A 20,601-nucleotide genomic window follows, 5' to 3' on the forward strand; every position below is an offset into this window, starting at 1 on the left:
TAAACAGAAATACGAACGTTTCACCTTTTTCACGCGAACATTCAATTCCAGGCAAATTTTAAAAACTTTTCGGAAACTTAAATATATTAAGCCAATCAAATTTAGGAGATAATGTCCCACGCAATAAATGACCTTTACGACAATTAAATCATTGAGCGTACCATAATCAAAACATAATTACAAAAACCGTGAAAACAAAATGTCATGATATAAGTTGCAACCCAATACACTAAATATTCCAATGCTTTTTGTCCAAAGAGAGAACATCTCCGGAAAACAAGTGCGTATTACGGATACAATGTATTGAATTTTACCGTGCAGCTAACATCCCTCGATAGACCGGTAATCCTCAGAACAAAAGTCTATTGCGTTAGACTAGCGATAATACCATTAATATAATTGGTTTGGATAAAAGTAATTTCTTGGACTCTGCAATAGTTGTATTACAATTAGATAAAGCGAAAGTGTGGAAATTGTATTTATGATCAAAGAAAAGTTTTTGAATATGTAATGATCTACCAAGTATACTTAAGTGAAAGAATTTAATTTTGAAGTCTTCAAGACAGCTATGGATAAAGTCGTATGTTGTATGGTGTGTTTGATTGTAGTTCTCGTAACCGTTAGGTCAGGAGGTAAGTCTAAGTTTCTTAAATATACACACATATTGTAACTTGATGAAACACGATTAAAAGGTAGTTTTAAACTTTTTAATTCAAATATGATTTTAAAAATAATAATACTTGATGATATGCGATAAAAAATATTTTTGAATTTCTGAAATTCTTTTAAATATACATACATTGTACCTATATAAACTTATTGTAAGTTGATAATACGTGATTAAAAATCTTTTTGAACTTCTGAATTTAAACATGATATAAAAACTATTGTAATTGTATGATACGTGATTAAAAAATCGTTTTGAATTTCTGAATTTAAACATTTGTTTATGTGTTACATAATTGTGTTTCGTTCATTTTTTTAAATATAAATAAGGCCGTTAGTTTTCTTGTTTGAATTGTTTTACATTGTTTTATCGGTGCCTTTTATAGCTGACTATGTGGTATTGGATTTGCTCATTGTTGAAGGCCGTACGGTGACCTATAGTTGTTAATGTCTGTGTCATTTTGATCTCATTGACAATCATACCACATCTTCTTTTTTATATGATATAAAAACTATTGTTACTTGGTGATACGTGATTAAAAAATAATTTTTAAATTTAAACTTGACATAAAAAGATTGTTTTCTTTACAGATATTGGTAGTAGTAAAAAATGTTATTTAATATTCAGATAGAAATTGCGTATCACTCCGCAGTAATTATGGGGTCAGCGATATATTTTTAGTTATGCAATTTCTTAAGTTATCCGTGCAATGCATTGTGTTGAATAACGTTTATTTATTTAGTTTTTAGTTCTTTTTTCAACAGATTTTATTTGGTCACTTTCAATACATCGTTTGAAAAAATCTCTCTGTTTTTGTTTGACCATGTTTGCTCTGGTTTTCCTTCCTTTGACATTAAAATTCGAGTTTCTGTTAGTTTCCTTTTTTTCTCTTTTTCCCTCGAACTTATAATTTCTATAATCAAAATGAATATAGCTTAAAATGAAATGACTTGCTATTGAAAATCTCCTCCGTTTTACATATTTTATAGATTTATAGATCTTACAATTTCGTATCAAGCTAGTCTTTGTAATTTATGGATCAATTTGATAATTAAATTTTTAAAGCAGATTGTACAATAAACTATCTACTTTGATATGTAGCAACAAAACGCGGAAAAGATGAGAATTTTTCTTAAAATTTCTTTTTTCTTCTTACCCTTATCGTATGGTCCGAGACCACAATTGTCGTCCCTTGATTAGTCGTTGTTCACGAATATGGTCCCTATTGTTAACAGTGGGTTACTTGCCATTAATTATTATACCCTTTCCAAATTTATTTCTCCATGTTTAAAGCCTCAAATTGTAAGTAGGGGGGGGGGGGGGGGTGAAATTACACTGTAAAAAAATTTGGGTCCAGAATTTTAAAGGAAAGTAGTGATTTGGTCCAGGTGAAAAAGGTTGAAAAATAGCACTTCGGAAGCTGTCAAAAGATTTCAAGACGCCCTAAAGATAAATTTGTCCATATTTTGAGTTAGAGACGATGAAGTTTCCTATAATTTTGATATAATTTGTCCCAAAAGTAGTACAACACACTGTCAAAATTTAATTGAGAAAGCGCAGGTGAGATTTTTTTAATTTTCATTTATGTTCTAAAAGAAATGCACTACGAATTAATTGTGTTCTCGGACCGTATCACTTTATATTTATTACACAAGACAAACACATGTGTAATCAAAATAATTAACAGTTTGGTTTCTTGCCATTTATTTAGAACCCATCCGGAGCACATGAAATCACACCTGGATTTTGGCGGAGTTCGTGTTCTTCACTTTTTTATTTTCTACGCTATATTTTTGTGTACTGTTGTCTGTCTTTCGTCGTTTTTCGTGTATTTCCACAACATGTTCAGTTTGTTTGCAGCTTATGAATTTAAATTTCCTTTGTAATATTTTTGACGCTTGTACTGCTTTTCAGAATTTTACAGAAACAATGTGATTTATATACATAGTTTAAACAAGTGCAAATGAGACAACAATACATGCATTGGGTTCCTTAAACGAATTTTAAATGTTATTTTTTTTAATAAAACTGCCATCTTTCATTTTTATCAGGTTGAAAAATGTTTGTAAAAAGCTGCTCTTTCTTTGTGGGATAAAATTATTCTGACGATTGACAATGTTTCACTGGAATATATTAAAGTGTCAATTTGAGTAATCTTAGGGTGTAGACGTTATTTCAGGGAGATAACTCTTAAAATCAGTGATGCATTTGTAAAAGTCACGTTTCATCAATATTTTAAGCATTTACCTGAAACAGATGGGAAATAATCTATGTACAAATGTAACCTAGAAGCTTAGAATATAATTTATGAAAGAGATTGACACAAACGTACTGATAATTTTACGATTTATTTCCCTTAACTTAGGTCTACCTCATTAAACAACCATGGAAATGCTCGTTCAGTTCATTCTTTGTCTCTCCAATATAAAATTTAAAATTGGAAAAAGGAAAGTGTCAAAGTTACATAAATCCGGCCAAAGAGCAGCCAACAATAAGTCTTCAACACATCGAAAATATCCCACACCCGGAGGCTGGGAATAAACGATGAGTGTGTTTTAACGCGAAATATTTTGATAAAATGTGAATTGCTATCTTTTTCTAAAAGAACAATTATGACATTGATATCCATAATATTTTTTTTTGAATTTTTAACATAAAATTGAGAAAGGAAATGGGGAATGTGTCAAAGCGACAACAACCCGACCATAGAGCAGACAACAGCCGCAGGCCACCAATAGGTCTTCAATGTAGCGAGAAACTACCAAACCCGGAGGCGTACTTCAGCTTGTCCCTTAAAACATATGTATACTAGTTGAACAGTATGCAAAGTTTCAACTTCCGGAAGAAGCATAGTCTCGCCTTTTCTTGAACATTAACAATTTGAAACACGTTTTATGTCTCTTTACTTTTGTAAATTATTTTCGTTGTGTCGGGTGAAATGTATATAATTGTGTCAGAGACAATCATAACGCCTATACTTTACATGTTCATAATGGTGCTAGAAAATACAATTAGAATAGTACAAGGCAAAATATAAAACTAAATAAAAACCATAAAAGTATCAACGTCACAGCTGCACAGTATGTTTGATATTACCCTATATCATAGTTCACAGTATTCAATTATATAATATATTTTGTTGAACTTTTCAAAATGGTATCATAAAGTTTTCTTTCTTTTCGTAATCGCCCAATGTGTGCATGTGGTCCTGACCCTTCCGCATTTGGTACACTATACTATAAGTAAGACCTGGAAAGTTTTGAGAGCCATCGATAATGTGTTATGTTGTACAGTAATAAATGTACCTCTAAACATTTATAATTAAAAAATTTTGGTTTTCATTCTAAAATCTGTCGGGGAACGTTAGGTTGAATCTGACATTTGTGCAGTTTCATACGGAACTTTCTACGTTTTTATTGTTCTCGAGCTCCCGACTTTTGTCGCAAAAATAAGACATAACGATCCTACATTCCGTTGTCTTCGTCGTCGGCGTCATCATTTGCAGGGTCCGCAAATATTTACTATATAGTTGAAGTTTTTGAAAAATTAATAAATTTGTTAAACTATCCCGGATGTATGGACGTTCTTCTTCCAGTTAAAATTACATTCACTCTGTTGTTTAAGATTTTAATATTTCAAAAACTTTCTTTTACTATCCTGAATTTTTACTTAACTTGGACAGAAGCTTGTTTATGATGATAAACTGGATCTATAAGGAAATTTTGTAAAATAGATATTTCCTGTTTTTCTGTTTATTTACTCAGTGACGGACTAAGTTTTCTTTCTTCCAGTTAACAGTACATACAGTCTGCAGTTAAAGTTTTTAAAACATAAATTAGAACCATAAACCATTCTGGATTTTTACCACACATCAACAGAATGTTTAATGAGTCTGCGACTAAAAGCAAAAGTAGGCGGGACACTGGGTTCCGCTCAATCCTTACATTTGTTTTAATTGGTTTTCGTTCTTAGAATAGTTTTGATGATTACAACCCTGTTGTGCTGTTACACAACTGTTTCAGGCTAAAGGGAAATGTCTAGAGATCACAAAGCTAACACGTGTTACACATTCTGTATATATCCGTCCTAACTTGGTAGGTTAAACTTTGTAAAAACTGTTGATTTGCAAACCACGCCCTTTTTGTGGGAGATACATGTACTTTTATATTGGTATACATTTTGTTGTGTTTACCATGTAAACTTTTAAAGTTTTAAATCAAAGAGTCATAATTGGCTAATTGTACCAGTTTATATAGCGGGGGAAATAAATAATGTTATTCAGTGGTTGCCGTTTCATGCTGAATATTAAAAAAAAAATGTATTTCGTTATTTACAACTATGATACCATTTATTTTGCGTCAATGTTATAAGCTTTAAGCCACCGTATTCGTATGGCCTTCAGCATTGAGTAAAACTCATATCGCATACTAGTATTAGTGCTTTACATGTATAAGGCTCGAAAAGACAAATATGAAACAATTCGGACGAGAATACTAACTTATTACGGCCTGTTTTACGTACAAAATAACGAAATACAAATATAATTTACAGCTACAAACGACAACCACTGAATCACATGCTCCTGGCTTGGGACAGGAACATACCGAATAGGGGCGGGGTTAAAAATGTTTTCGGGCGCACAACCATTCCATATCATGTGACAGTAAAGTTATAATACAACATATGAACAAACTATAACAATTAGTCTAACTCGTCAGAGGGATTTAAACCAGAAAAACCTCCAACAAAAACACAAGCCATTTTGCTTTTATTTAACAAATGAGATAGTTTTAACCTAACCAAATTTTCAATTATTCATACATACGGGAATTTCTCGCTGCATTGAAGACCTGTTTGTGACCTTTTGTTGTTGTCTGCTCTATGGTTGGGTTGTTGTCTGTTTGACACATTCCCTATTTCCATTCTCAATTTTATACATGTACAACATCATTTTTTTAGTATAAACAATATTTTATTAAAAATTATACAAGTACATTTTATATGCATTTGTACACATTCACAAAATAGATCAAGAAACAAGCAACACGTGTTTTGTTATTTGAATTTTCTTTAAAAATCATCCAATTTAACGAATAATTGATGATACAAAGAGATATCCGTTATGATTATAGAAATAAAATCAATTTGACATGCAATTAAAATTTGATATCCAATTATATAAACTATATTTACACGTAAGTTTTATGTTTCAAGTATCATAGCTGTTGTTTGTTTCATTATTAATTTATAATTAAAATGTCAAATTACACTTGAATAGATACTATGTAAATAAAATATTGATAATTACTCATTCGTTTTATTTGCTATATAAAACAGATATTAAATACACTCTTGTGTATTAATGACATTCTCCTCCTTCGTAATTAAAATGTATTGTCTTCATTATCATGAGAGATTTGTACTAAAATGACGAAATGAAATCGCTTTTATCGAATCATTTACAGCTTAGTCCAACTTCTCTTCAGTTTGTGAGACACTTGTCGATTCCTTAGCGAAATATATGACTTCGTTCCCTGAGCGTCGTCACTTAAAAAAAAATGACACCAAAGCATGGAAAATTTACTGCAAACTAATCGTTTTATCAAAGAACAAGACAACAATGTCAAAATAAAGAATTGAGCCGATCGAGGCCTTACATAATTTAGTCTTAGATGCAATTTGGAAATTAATTTGGCGTTCATTATCACTGAACTAGTATATATTTGTTTAGGGGCCAGCTGAAGGACGCCTCCGCGTGCGGGAATTTAAGACATGTTGGTGACCTTCTGCTGTTGTTTTTTTCTGTGGTCGGGTTGTTGTCTCTTTGATACATTCCCCATTTCCATTTTCAATTTTATGATATTTTTTATAAATTGTTAATGGCTTTGGACTAACTGTCAGTAACTGCGAGTACTCTCAGATCTGTACTTCTAGTGTATTTTTATTGTTGGGATATACAAGTACTCGGCCACGTCCACTCTGTGTAGTATTTCTATTTGTATCCCATCTGATGAGTTAAGACATTTTCAATTGATTTGTATAGTTCGTTCTTGTGTTGTTCTGTTACATCACCGTCCCAGCTATATTTGTAGATAAGGAGGAGGATTGGGATCCCGCTACATGTAACATGTTTAACCCTGCAACAATTATGTATGTACAAGATGCATGTTTCTGTTCCAAGTCAGGACCATATATTTCAGTGGTTGTCGTTTGTTGATGTATAATTATTACTTTTTAGTTTTTTGTTCATTTTTTGTACACTTAGGCCGTTAATTTTCTTGTTTGATTTGTTCTACATTTGTCAATTTTGGGCCTTTTAAAGCTGACTACTTTAGTATGCAGTATGGGCTTTACCCATTGTTGAAGGCCGTATGGTGACGTAAAGCTGTTAATTTCTGTGTTACTTTGTCTCGTGTGAAGAGGGGTCGCATTTGCAATCATTCCACATCTTCTTTTGAATGTATAGCAATTTATTTTGCGACAAGATTTATCATTTAAAATTGTTAAAAGAGGGACGAAAGATACCAAAGGGACAGTCAAACTCATAAATCTAAAATAAACTGACAATTAATATAGACAAGATACATGTATGTTTAAGATGTATGGTTTAACTCATATATTTGCCCAAAATCTACATATATAACGTTGCTCAATGTTTTTAAACAATCTCCATTCACTAATCACGTCAATAACTTGGCTGGTTCCCCCTGTAAACAAATCAGTATGCCCTCGACCTATACAAGATTGTCAATAACGGCAGGATACCCGTCTTGTACACCACTGACCGAGGTTATGGGGAGGATTTGGATACCGCTATCATGTTTAATCCCGCCAAATTCTGTATGTATGTGTCTATCCCGAGTCAAGAGCCTGCAATTCATTGGTTGTCGTTTGTTGTTGCGTTACATATTTGTTTTTCGTTCACATTTTGTTCATGAATAAGTCCTTAATGGTCTCTCGTTTGAATTGCTTTAAATTTGTAACGTCGAGGTCTTTTACATGTAAAGCTGTCTATGTAGTATGGGCTTTGCTCATTGTTGAAGGCCGCACGGTGTCTTATATTGTTAATGTCTTTGTCATTGGGTACGTTAATATCTTGTAAATAATTTCTCATTGACATCTTCTTTTTTTTATTTAATAACAGAACCGTCATTATGTGTTCAATAGGATTGAACAAAAGAAACATTGAACATACATGTTTATTAAACTTTTACTAAAAAAACAAGATAATAGCATTTTCACGAACTCCGATGATTTTGGTTCGAGCTATCCGGTGTGCAACTTTTTATCATTGAAAAAAGCTCTCCGTCCAAAACGTTTATTACCGAATTATAATTTGAGAGTTGTTATGGGGTTCGGACTTCCTATGACTTGGTTTCACCTGATTAAGACATGTCCTTTTGTTTTGTACTACAATCTTCTTCTTCCTTTTATTTTCCGCCATCATACAATCTTCAAACATTATAGCCTGAATAACCAGATTCTGAAATTATAGTTATATCATAAATAATAACAGTAAACATATTCATATGGATAACAAATGTCCGCGAATCTCTCTTTTTTCTTTTTCTTAATCTCTCATATAATCTTTCCATGGTGAACAACATATAACGAACGAATTATGACTGTTTAAGGAATTTATCGAGAAGACCTTTCTAAATAAGTGATTTAAATCTAAACACAGGTCAAAAGAGACATCGTAGACCAAAACAAACTTTAGTTCGTGTTATCTTTTCTGCCTAGAAACAAGAATTTACAAACTAGAGGCTCTAAAGAGCCTGTGTCGCTCACCTTGGTCTATGTGAATATTTAACAAAGGACGCAGATTGATTCATGAAAAAATTGTGTTTTGGTGATGGTGATGTGTTTGTACATCTTAATTTACTGAACATTCTGGCTGCTTACAATTATCTCTACCTATAATTAACTTGGCCCGGTAATTTCAGAGAAGATTTTTGTAAAACATTACTTAGATTTACAAAAAATGGTTAAAAATTGACTATAAAGGGCAATAACTCCTAAACGGGTCAACTGACCATTTCGGTCATGTTGACTTATTTGTAAATCTTACATTGCTGAACATTATTGCTGTTTACATTTTATCTCTATCTATAATAATATTCAAGATTATAACCAAAAACAGCAAAATTTCCTCAAAATTACTAATTCAGGGGCAGCAACCCAACAATGGGTTGTCGGATTCATCTGAAAATTTCAGGGCAGATAGATCTTTACCTGATGAACAATTTAATACCGGGTCAGATTTGCTCTAAATGCTTTGGTTTTTGAGTTATAAGCCAAAAACTGCATTTTACCCCATTGTTCTTTTTTTAGCTGTGGCAGCCATCTTGGTTGGTTAGCAGTCACGCAAAACATTTTTTAACCTAAATACCTCAATGATAGTTGTGGCCAAGATTGGTTAAATTTGGCCCAGTTGTTTCAGAGAAGATTTTTGTAAAAGATTACTAAGATTTATGAAAAATGGTTAAAAATTGACTATAAAGGGCAATAACTCCTAAACGGGTCAACTGACCATTTCGTTCATTTGACTTATTTGTAAATCTTACTTTGCTGAACATTATTGCTGTCTACAGTTTATCTCTATCTATAATAATATTCAAGATAATAACTAAAAACAGTAAAATTTCCTTAAAATTACCAATTGAGGGGCAGCAACCCAACAATGGGTTGTCGGATTCATCTGAAAATTTCAGGGCAGATAGATCTTTACCTGATGAACAATTTAATACCGGGTCAGATTTGCTCTAAATGCTTTGGTTTTTGAGTTATAAGCCAAAAACTGCATTTTACCCCATTGTTCTTTTTTTAGCTGTGGCAGCCATCTTGGTTAGTTGGGCGGGTCACCGGACACAATTTTCAAACAAGATACCCCAATGATGATTTTGGCTAAGTTTGGTTAAATTTGGCCCAGCAGTTTCAGAGGAGAAGATTTTTGTAAAACATAACTAAGATTTACGAAAAATGGTAAAAAATTGACTATAAAGGGCAATAACTCCTAAATGGGTCAACTGACCATTTCGGTCATGTTGACTTATTTGTAAATCTTACTTTGCTGAACATTATTGCTGTTTATAGTTTATCTCTATCTATAATAATATTCAAGATAATAACCAAAAACAGCAAAATTTCCTCAAAATTACTAATTCAGGGACAGCAACCCGACAATGGGTTGTCCAATTCATCTGAAAATTTCAGGGCAGATAGATCTTTACCTGATGAACAATTTAATACCGTCAGATTTGCTCTAAATGCTTTGGTTTATGAGTTATAAGCCAAAAACTGCATTTTACCCCTATGTTCTATTTTTAGCCATGGCGGCCATCTTGGTTGATTGTGCCGGTCACCGGACACAATTTTTTAACTATATACCCAAATGATGATTGTGGCCAAGTTTGGTTCAATTTGGTCCAGTAGTTTCAGAGGAGAAGATTTTTGTAAAAGTTAACGACGACGGACGACGGACGCCGGACGCAAAGTGATGGGAAAAGCTCACTTGGCCCTTCGGGCCAGGTGAGCTAAAATGGCGTTTTTTTTGTATGGGGAATATCAATACATACATGGTATCATACATCTATATTATATTCTTGTTCCCAAATGTAAAGTTTATAGTAGGAGGGAGTAATTCAAAACTAGTAGTACTTTTTACAGCAGACTGTCATATTAATAATTAAAATAATATTCTTACTCATTTTTTTCAACAATAAAGCTGTAATTTATCTCTATAAGGTCATAAAGCAGATCGGTCAATGAAACCCCATGGCAACAATTTCAGTGTACACGCAACGTGTTAAGCCCATAATAAAAGACACATAAGGTTATATTTATCAGGCCATAAAGTAGTCCGAGATTACTCTGACGTCCGACGGCTGTTTTGCCAGACAAGCTGGGTCAGAGCTCGTTCCATATCAAAAAGTGGATATTTGCCCACCCATAATGTAAAACCTCGTTCAACGTGGTTTCTTCTAAATGTTAAATATCGATCTCCTATAAAGGACGTAAAAAAATATAAATATTTGCATATTTGAGTCTCGAGGCCACGAACTCTCTCGTAACTTGACGTCCATTTGAAAGTGAAAGTCAAAATGCAGAAATCGATGGGTCTCTGTGAAAACTGTTAAAATATAGAAAACTAAAGGTTGGCAGGTAGGTGAAACTTACATAAAAGAAGAGAAAAATGAAAAATGAAGATGATTAAAGCCCGTTTATATAATTCCAAGGCCCTCAGTCGGCTCCAGAAGTGACGAAGCAGCGCATCTATTTTGGGTTTGGCAAATATACACTTTTTGATATGGGACGATCTCTGACGTCCCACGGCCGCAGCTTGTCTGGCAAAACAGCCGTCGGACGTCAGAGTAATCTCGGACTAGCCATAAAGCAGATAGGACAATGAAACCCCATTGGAACAATATCAGTGTACACGCAACGTGTTAAGCCCACAATACAAGACAAATATAGGTTATATTTATAAGGTCATAAAGCAGATCGGTCAATGTAACCCCATGGTAATAATTTCAGTGAAAACGTAACGTGTAAAGCCCTCCAATATGAAAAAAAATAAAGATATGTGGTATGATTGCTAATCAGACATCTCTACACCAGAGAATAATTGACTTACATGTAGCTGGTTAGCAACTATTGGTTTGTAATAAGCAGAACTCGTACTACATTGCTAGCTATAAAATATAAAAAAAGAAGATGTGGTATGATTGCCAATGAGACTTCTGTCCACCAGAGACCAAAATGACACAAACATAAAACAACCAAACATGTAGCTATATAGGTCACTGTACGGCCTAACATTGAAATGACGAATGGGAATCACTTCAAACGAGAAAATTAACTGCCAAGCATAAGTAAAAAAAAAAGGAAAACACCATAAAGGATTAACAGCAACACACGACAAGCACTGAATTACAAGCTGTTGATTTAGGACAGGAACATATGCAATGTATAAAAAAGAAAGATGTGGTTTGATTGCCAATGAGACAACTGTCCACAAGAGACCAAAATGACACAGACCTTAACAACTACATGTCACCGTACGGCCTTCAACAATGAGCAAAGCCCATACCGCATAGTCAGCTATAAAAGGACCCGATGAGACAATTCAAACGAGAAAACTAACGGCCTTATTTATAACGAAAAACAAATATGTAACACATAACAAACAACAACCACTGAATTACAGGCTCCTGACTATGGACAGGCAAACGTGGCATGATTAAACCTGTAACTGCTTACATCAACATCATTTGGACATCATTGAGTGATAAATCTCTTAACAATAACATCGTCCAGAACATGCATGAAATATTTGCCACTGGTCGAAACGCAACCAACAATCAACCAATCAATCTCTTTACAACTTCGTTAAACGCATAGGTTAAGTGTAAGGGGGAGGTGAGAGAATCTTGATGTGGAATGTAGATAATATTAATTGATTCTGAAAGAAACAGTTTAATGCACCAAACCATTCACAGCTAATTTCCTAATGCATGTAGAACAAAACTTTGGTTAGCTTGCTTGCTTTGTTTGTATATTGTACAATCATTAGGATAACAACAAATTAAATTCAAATATTATTTATACAGGTTAAACTATGCCTATATATATTGTTTAAAGATGTGAATCTTATTTACAAAGCTTGTATAAACAATAATACAAACAAAGCAAGCAAGTCAACCAAAGTTTTGCTTTACATGCATTAGGAAATTAGTTGTAACAACTGTAAATATGACAAAGTTTCTTTAACGAAAATATAAAACAGAAATCCAAATGCACATCGCTCTAACATACATGTACATTTGTATCACATATAGTTTAGTTCAATTATTTCCTTAGCAATATAATTGCAAGAAAGTCGTTTCGTGTGACTTTAACGGCATTATTATTGTATAAATGTAAAAAGACAGTTTTAATTTCAAACTTACAAGTTCTTTTTAAATAAATAATGGGTAGCTGTAGTCATGTAGTTGTTTTTGATTAATTAAAGTTATGTTTTCGCTGCATAACATACTAACAAACTAAAAACTTGATGTTAATTGTTAAAAATAGCAACACATTGCTGTTGTGATAATTTAATTTTAAACCATTAGGAACAAACTTATCTTTTTACATTGATGTTAGAAATTTATGTCTTTGTATACATATAACACATAATGTATTACATTTGTAGCACAATTTTCATCAATTTGCATCTAACGTAAATTTTAAAACGATCGATAAGGCCAAATAAAATAGTATGTGTGGTTCCAGTTACATCTTAAAAAAAATAGTTAGGGTAGGTAGGTAGGGATTTTTAAAATTTTTTTTTTACATTGAGTCTATGGTAGTAAAATTCTGACTTTTACAGTGCTTAATAAAACATAATATTTAGAGTAGGCTATTGTTATGACAAATAAAAGTAGGGTAGGTAGGGCAGCTGGAACCACACTTATTTGGCCTAAAATGAATGACGTACATGTGGTTAAACCCACTTCCGGTTCTGGAATTGAACTTTGTGTTGTTATTCTTTCGTTTATTAATGCGTACTTTTAATTAAAAATAAGAGCAGCAATTGGATGTCTCTTATTCAGATAGTATGTCTCATTGTTCAAATAGCTATGGGGTGAACTGTATATCTGTGATAGATTGTCTATTTCTTATATATAAGCTAGCGTTTTTGTTTTTTATACTAAGCAGACGACATTAAAGATTATAGACAAAAGACTGGTCGGCACGCATTGTGTTTTGGTTTTGAAATTCGTCGTCCAATTTACTATCACCTTGTAAGCAAGCAACATTATAAATCCTGCTTAACGTGTCCGTCTAGAACTATTTAAAGCATGTTTAATTTTCAATTGCATATCAACATTTTAATGTTACAAATAAGTAGTATGCGTGTAATGTTCGTCACTGGGCTTAAAACCACCAACAAGAAATTAATTCATATGATTTGAGTTATTCTATATTTAAATCAGTGAATGATTAATTATATCATCACCTGATGCACCTGTACATGTACTATTTAAGGCCGTGTTCACATTGACCTAAATTCGGTGTTGTGTTAGTGTAACTCAGGCCGTGTTCACATTGACCTAAATTCAGTGTTGTATTAGTGTAACTCACACGTAAACTAAACACAATTGCGTTCCCATTGATAAAACTCAATGTTTACATGTAGTTAAAATCATGTTTTACCTACACACAGTCGATAGTCAATGTAGGACTTGTGTAGGTTAAGTGTACACAAAACTAGGCATTTAGGACATTAGTTTTGTCGTGTATATATTTAATGAGGAAACTATTTTTGGGTAAAATTGATATTTTTGATAATTATTAGTTGTATACATTTTACAGATTTTTTTTCGTAAAAAAAAATTAACGTTCTTTATTAACCCCTAATCAAGACTCAAAGCAGCATCATTGCCGAACCCATAAAGCAGCAATCAATTTATTTTCGGGGGGGGGACTATTATAATTGAGTATAAAACATAAAAGCAAGGGGTAAGGGTGGTGAGCTATGGATTTTGTTTTGGAAACAAAAAATGTTTCCAGTTTTTAGCCCTGAAAAGAAAATTGTTTTTGTTTGTTTCACCCTCAGCTGCCACTATATATAATGCTAAAATTGATTTCGACTTGTCACCAAAATTTGTCCTGAAAAAAAACCCAATAGCTCACGTCCCCTCTTGTATATTCAAACTACTGCAAATAATAAAAACGGTTTTCATAAAGTAACAACCTCTTAACTTAAAAAAAGGGGGAGGGTTATTTTTTTATCTGAGTCAGATTTTTTTTCGCGCGTACGTTTTTATTCCTTTTTTTTCGATGCTAGTGATCAAATACTTTTTTTTCAGTATTTAACACTATAATGTATGTGGAAACTCTTGATTAAGAATATTTTTTTTTATCATATGCATGACCATTTTTTTTTTATCAAATTGGGGATCGGAATATTTCCATTCCCATCCCCCACCCCCCTTTTGAAGTCAAATGTTTGTTCCCTTACCGCTAGAAAAATTTCTACGTAATGAACATTTAAATGACACATAGTTTACAAGTGGGAACAAATCTTATGTACAGGTAGCTAAACAAGGTGTATAGATGTGAACAAATGTAATGTGAAACCAGTGTACACTACACTAAACTAATTGTAAACATGTTTACTCTACACGGCGTTTGGTGTGAACACGGCCTAAGTATTTTTATTCGTCATTGCTTAAAATGCTCCTTTGAAGGAGGGATTTCCTATACCAGAACAGAACAAAACATTGACGTGCGCGTAACGCAACAGGTACAGAGATGAACCAGGAACTGTCGTAATAAAAGGGGTCTTAACTGATTTACAGAAAAGAGAATAATGAATCAACACAACAGTTAAAAACATCAATCAAATAAGTAAAGGTATAGAATAGGGTGTTGAAATATAAATAATAGAAAACTAAGGGACAAACATATAAAGAAACGAGAAAAATGGCATATCCACAATTTGAATACCCTTAGAAGTGTCTGTTTAAATATTTTTGTGTTTGCGTTTTGCTGCTCAATGTTTTTTGCTTTTGGTACTTTCAACTGTTTCTTCTAACAAATGATGATCGACGTTTTTTATAAAATGCCCGTCCATACATTTATCCTTTTAACATCCATTATTCATTTTATAATTTTAGATACAAGAAATTACGTATCAGTGCCGAAGTTGAACTTCAGATCATTACAGAATTTATTGATGTCCTCTTTGTCCGATGATGACGCAGACGACAACGAGTACATGGATGCAGACGACAATTACCAAGGCAACAGTGTACGTCAAACGTCAGAGGAATTGTATAAATATGCAAAGCGAGGAATAGGACAATGTATTTTTAACTGTTTAAAACGTCCTGGACAAATGAACTTCATACAATGTAAATCAATGTGCCACAAAAGATGGTAAGAAATAATTAGTAAAATGTTATTCTAATTGTATATGAGGGTCTGGAAAGAGGGTCGCTTTAGGTGGTACACAACACTACAGGGAGATAACTCTGTCAAAACCATGGTTGAACGTTTAACTCCGTTCTATTGTTAAGGAAATATTAAGCTTTTCAATACCAAACTGCTACATGTACATGTACATTGTATATACCAAATGAAATATTTCCGAAAAAGTCCGTGGTTTAATTTTGTTCATTTTTTCTTCTTCTATTGTTATCAAAGAAACAAAAAAATATCATGAATATTTTGTAAATATTTTACGGAAATTAAACGAGCCTAATTAATTTCAGTCAAGGTGTTTGGTACCACCTTTATTCTATATTCTTTGATTGTTTAAGCTATCTCCCCATTCTTTATATGCAATTATACCCCTTTTTCTATTTTTTCTATTTTATTTTAACACAACATTTTTCTTCTTTGCCAAATTGCCTGTAACTATAGTATGTACTATTATTCCTTTTTTTGTAAAATCATACATACCCTCGTACATTCGTATATGCTCTAGGGTAAAACAAAAAAAAAAATATATGTCATCCATTTGTTAACTATGAAAACAGGAAATTAATGTAACATGAGTTGTAAGTTACGTCCATTTATATTATGATATTTCCTTAACACGTGGTAATAAGATGATAAATACTATTTATCTTAATAGAAATCTACCATAAACTTTAAAAATTGTCTTTAACACATAATTATGATTTTGCATAATTACTCCCATGGGACATATATAATATCAAATATGTGGACTGGTTTATTAATGGGTGTCATTTGTATTCATTTTATTTCTATAATTTTAATATTTAGATATGTATTTAAAATAAATATGAGAGATAGTACGATAAGAGCTATATGTTTGGCGGGAAAATGTCGTAAAATTCTACTAATCATTCGAAATTGTGTTAAATTTGTCATGTAAAATTGTATAAACATCATAAAACTTTTGACACTCCAGTGACGAAATGACACACGAGACGGTGTCAAAAGTTTTTCATGATTTGCATTTCTAAATTTTTTAACGTGATGGATTCGTTATATATTTTCCTTTACATTTCGATAGACAATATTGTCGTCGCTATTATAGTGACCCATGCAAACACTATGTCGATTTCACTATTAAAAAAACAAAATATAAAAAGAATTAAGATGTGGTATGATACATGTAGCTAATAACGCGAATGCTATTTCTTATGCTTCAGATGCTACCATTTGATTGTTAGGGGGTGGCTAGGATGCAAACTTTTGTCTCAACAATAAAAAAATAAGGTTCCAACATAAATCTTATGCAATCGTATTGCAATCATGATAGTTTGGTTAATTCGCAATTATAGATAGATAAACATGTAGAAAGATGTGGTGTGAGTGCCAATGAGACAACTCTCTATCCAAATACTAACACCGAACAACAAGCTATAAAGGGCCCCAAAAATACTAGTGTAAAACCATTCAAACGGAAAAACCAACGGTGTAATACATATTTTGAAGCTAGCCTTCATGTCACTCAGAAATATTATTGAAATTTTTCAGAGAATAGGGAAAATGGCACAAATGTTTGTACGATTGTTCAAATGTCGACTGAAAAAAAGATATTGAGGAAAATTGCATAGCACCTCATTAAATTCACTTGAAAAGGTAAACCTTGCATTAGGATAAAGGTACATAATTACTCTCACCTTGAACATTCCTGTTCGAATCCCGAACGGGACAGGTGCACTCGACTCCAATCTTATTTTACTAGAATTGTCAGTTTTGAAAGAAGGTTGTCTCGGTTACCCCAGTCGCTTAAATTTTACAAATCAAACATTCTTGATGGTCGAGACTAGAAAGAAGGTAGACCACTCTGACTCCACATATAAATCCGACCGCCAAGAAATAGCACAAATGAGAGTTTAAATTGGCGTTAAACGACACTCAATCAATCATAGATAATTAATTTGTCTTGTTTTATTTCAGATGGAGGGAACCACGATATTCACAGATGTTTGAAAGCTGCATTACAAAATATTTCATTTACCTCTGAAATATAATTACAAAACCATGTCACACTATCATTTGATTGAGAGATATATCAAGCATTTTGTCTGGTGTTCTCAATAAAATCTGTTTCGGACAAATTATTTCTTCTTTATTGTTATAAAATATAAAGAAAGTTGTCTTTTTGACGAGTGATTGATGTATTAAGCATTTTAATGACAATTCAGAGAAGTACAGGGATAAACATATTACTTTACCCTTCTCAAAATTGTACACCAAAACATTATAGGATTCGTTAAAAACCAAATTCCCCGGTAGTTCCAGTTCCGATCCGAATACGGGTCCGCATACTACTCTTCACTAATAAAATTAGCGGTACCAATGTTCTTGCACCAGATGCTCATTTCGACAATACATGTCTCTTCAGTGATGCTCGTGGCCAAAATATTTGAAATCCAAAGCTTATATAAAAGATGAAGAGCTATAATCCAAAAGGTTCAAAAAGTATAGCCAAATCCGTGAAAGGAATCAGAGCTTTGCATGAGGGAGATACATTCCTTAATTTATAATAATTTCTAATATTTTGTAACAGCAAATGTTAATAACACAAAAAATCCGTATTTTCATGCTAGTACCGAAGTAAATGGAGTAAAGGTAAAAAGTTCCGGAACGGAAACGATCACTGTACGGAGTTTGGTTAAAAACGTATCAAACAATAAAAACCAATGACGTGGCGTTGTTTCCATATATGGGTACGATGAATAAAACGACACATATCATTTAAATTTTGAAACGGCCAATTAAAAACAAGCTTCTTAACTTGTTGATTGATATTATGACGTCCAATTCTCTAATATCGTTGGCTGTACTAAGAATTCACACACAAAAATCATAAGGAAACATAGCCTTTTGCTATGCCAAGACCAGTTATTCAGTGTTTCAATACATACAGATCTGTACAAACACAAATAACATTTTTAGTATAGCTTGAAGTTATGAAATTGCCCAATTCTTAGCAACATAAACAACAAACAAACAACAAAAGAAGACAAGTTGGATAAACAACAACATAATAATCACTATACATTTATCTTGAAAGACACTAACAATCAAAACCAAGGAGTAAACAAAGACTCACAAAACTAAGGGACATTTGCATCAACTGTTATAAATAGAAAAAAAGAAACAACACCAACTCCACTAAAAACCGGGATTGAAATCATGTGCTCACGAATGGTAAGCATTTCCTGCACCGTATACAGCTCCCGTCGTATTATTTCTTTGTTCAGTTCGGTAATAATGGAAGGTTGTTATGACTGAGGAAAAATATCAGATATGATTTCTGACACACTTTTGTCATAATGGCCAATCAGCTCATGAAGGCGACCGTAAAATGTCTTGAGTGATGACCTTAATTTGATTGATTCATAGCCTTGTCTTCAGTATCAACTTTTGAGAAAGCAGTATTCCTCGTTCTACAAAATCAACTTACTTTGAGCAAGCTCTAGAGTAAAGTAGTAATTGAGACACATATATACTCCATATGTTGGTGCCGCTGGGATGTTGGTACACAGAAATGAGTGAATTTTGCTTACCGTGCTGAAAAGACTTGAAACTATGCGGTATGGGCTTGGCTAATTGTTGAAGGCCGTACTGTGACCCATAGTTGTTAATTATTTCTGTTCATTTTGGTCTCTTGTGGACAGTTGTCTTATTGGCAATCATACCACATCTTCTTTTTACGTTGAAGTAAATGTCTATATATAACCCTGTATAAAGCTTGAAATCCAATATCACTGACTTATAAACTCAATTAATGAATTAAAAACTGAAATCAAAACCAAGACAGACATCTCTATATTTGTAATAAAATTCAGTTAAATTTTTGATCAATTTATTCTGTATGCCAGTTGTAAAAGTTTAAAGTTTTTATAAATGCAAGTACACGGAGTTTTAAGTTCATTGTAATTGAAACTACCACGATGAAAATCTCTATCATTGCAATAAAATTTAGTAAAATGTTTAATCAATTTATGATATATATATATATTTATATTCTTAATTTCAACAGTTTAACTTTTAGATAAACGAATATCCACTAAGTATTTAGTTAATTGAAAACGAGACGTGATTTAAATCATGTGCATTTCAAAACAGCTGAGACATGTACCTTTCAAATGAAAAGGCCATCAGAACATAAAATATCACGAAAAGGAAAGGTCGATCCGTTTATGATAAATTTTGTTATATAATGAATGACCGTAATATTATTTCTGTCTATAAAGAAATAACATAAAAAAAATTGGTGCACACTGAATAACGCGCGTAGCAAAACATAGCAAAATAACGTCAGCCAATCAGAAGACGCGTTACATCCAAAATTAAATTATGAATATATTACCATAAGAATTTTTTTCAAATACTAGTAAAAAATAATGGCTTGCACGTAGTAGTTATTGTAATGACTAGTTACGACTGCAACATTTAAAGTTAAGTCCAAATTTTCAAAAGAAGTTCTGAACATAGATTAGCATATATATGGACATTAAAATCAAATAATTCTGCTTCATAAGATTGTGCGCTGTGACGTATTTAGTGTGGAAAATTGATACATGTACCTGGTCACAGTAAATTATACTAACGAAAGTATATGGCTTTGTCTCAATACCAATTGTACTAGATCTCATTATTCTATTTAATTTAAAGTTGTTTTAAAAATGTGAAATACAATTATTCTCAAAAAGATTGTTTTTCCACTTTTTAAAGTACATCGTTCTCTCTTTTGTCCTACATTTGCAGTAAGAGGGGAAAAGGAGTCATTGAAGAGGAAGAGCCCTTCTGTTATAACGATAGAGAGAGTAGCATATTTGGGTCCCTCCTATAAACCTTTGTGGGTTTTGGACAAGAAATTGATTTAAGAATCAATATTATGAAAATATGTTTTGCTTGGCTTTTGTGTAATAGTAAGATAGATAATTCAATATTTC

General features: G+C 32.6%; 1 protein-coding gene across 1 annotated transcript; it reads left to right on the forward strand.

Annotated features, from left to right (window-relative positions):
* The first annotated feature begins 184 nt into the window (after nucleotides 1-184).
* On the forward strand, nucleotides 185-17,754 carry LOC134719556 (uncharacterized). Its single transcript, XM_063582549.1, has 3 exons — nucleotides 185-632; nucleotides 15,334-15,595; nucleotides 17,594-17,754. Coding segments are annotated over exons 1-3 (327 nt in total). The 5' UTR covers nucleotides 185-568; the 3' UTR covers nucleotides 17,595-17,754.
* Nucleotides 17,755-20,601: the final 2,847 nt, after the last annotated feature.

Source organism: Mytilus trossulus, chromosome 5 (assembly GCF_036588685.1).
Source record: "Mytilus trossulus isolate FHL-02 chromosome 5, PNRI_Mtr1.1.1.hap1, whole genome shotgun sequence".
In the NCBI taxonomy this organism is placed as follows: Eukaryota; Metazoa; Mollusca; class Bivalvia; order Mytilida; family Mytilidae; genus Mytilus; species Mytilus trossulus.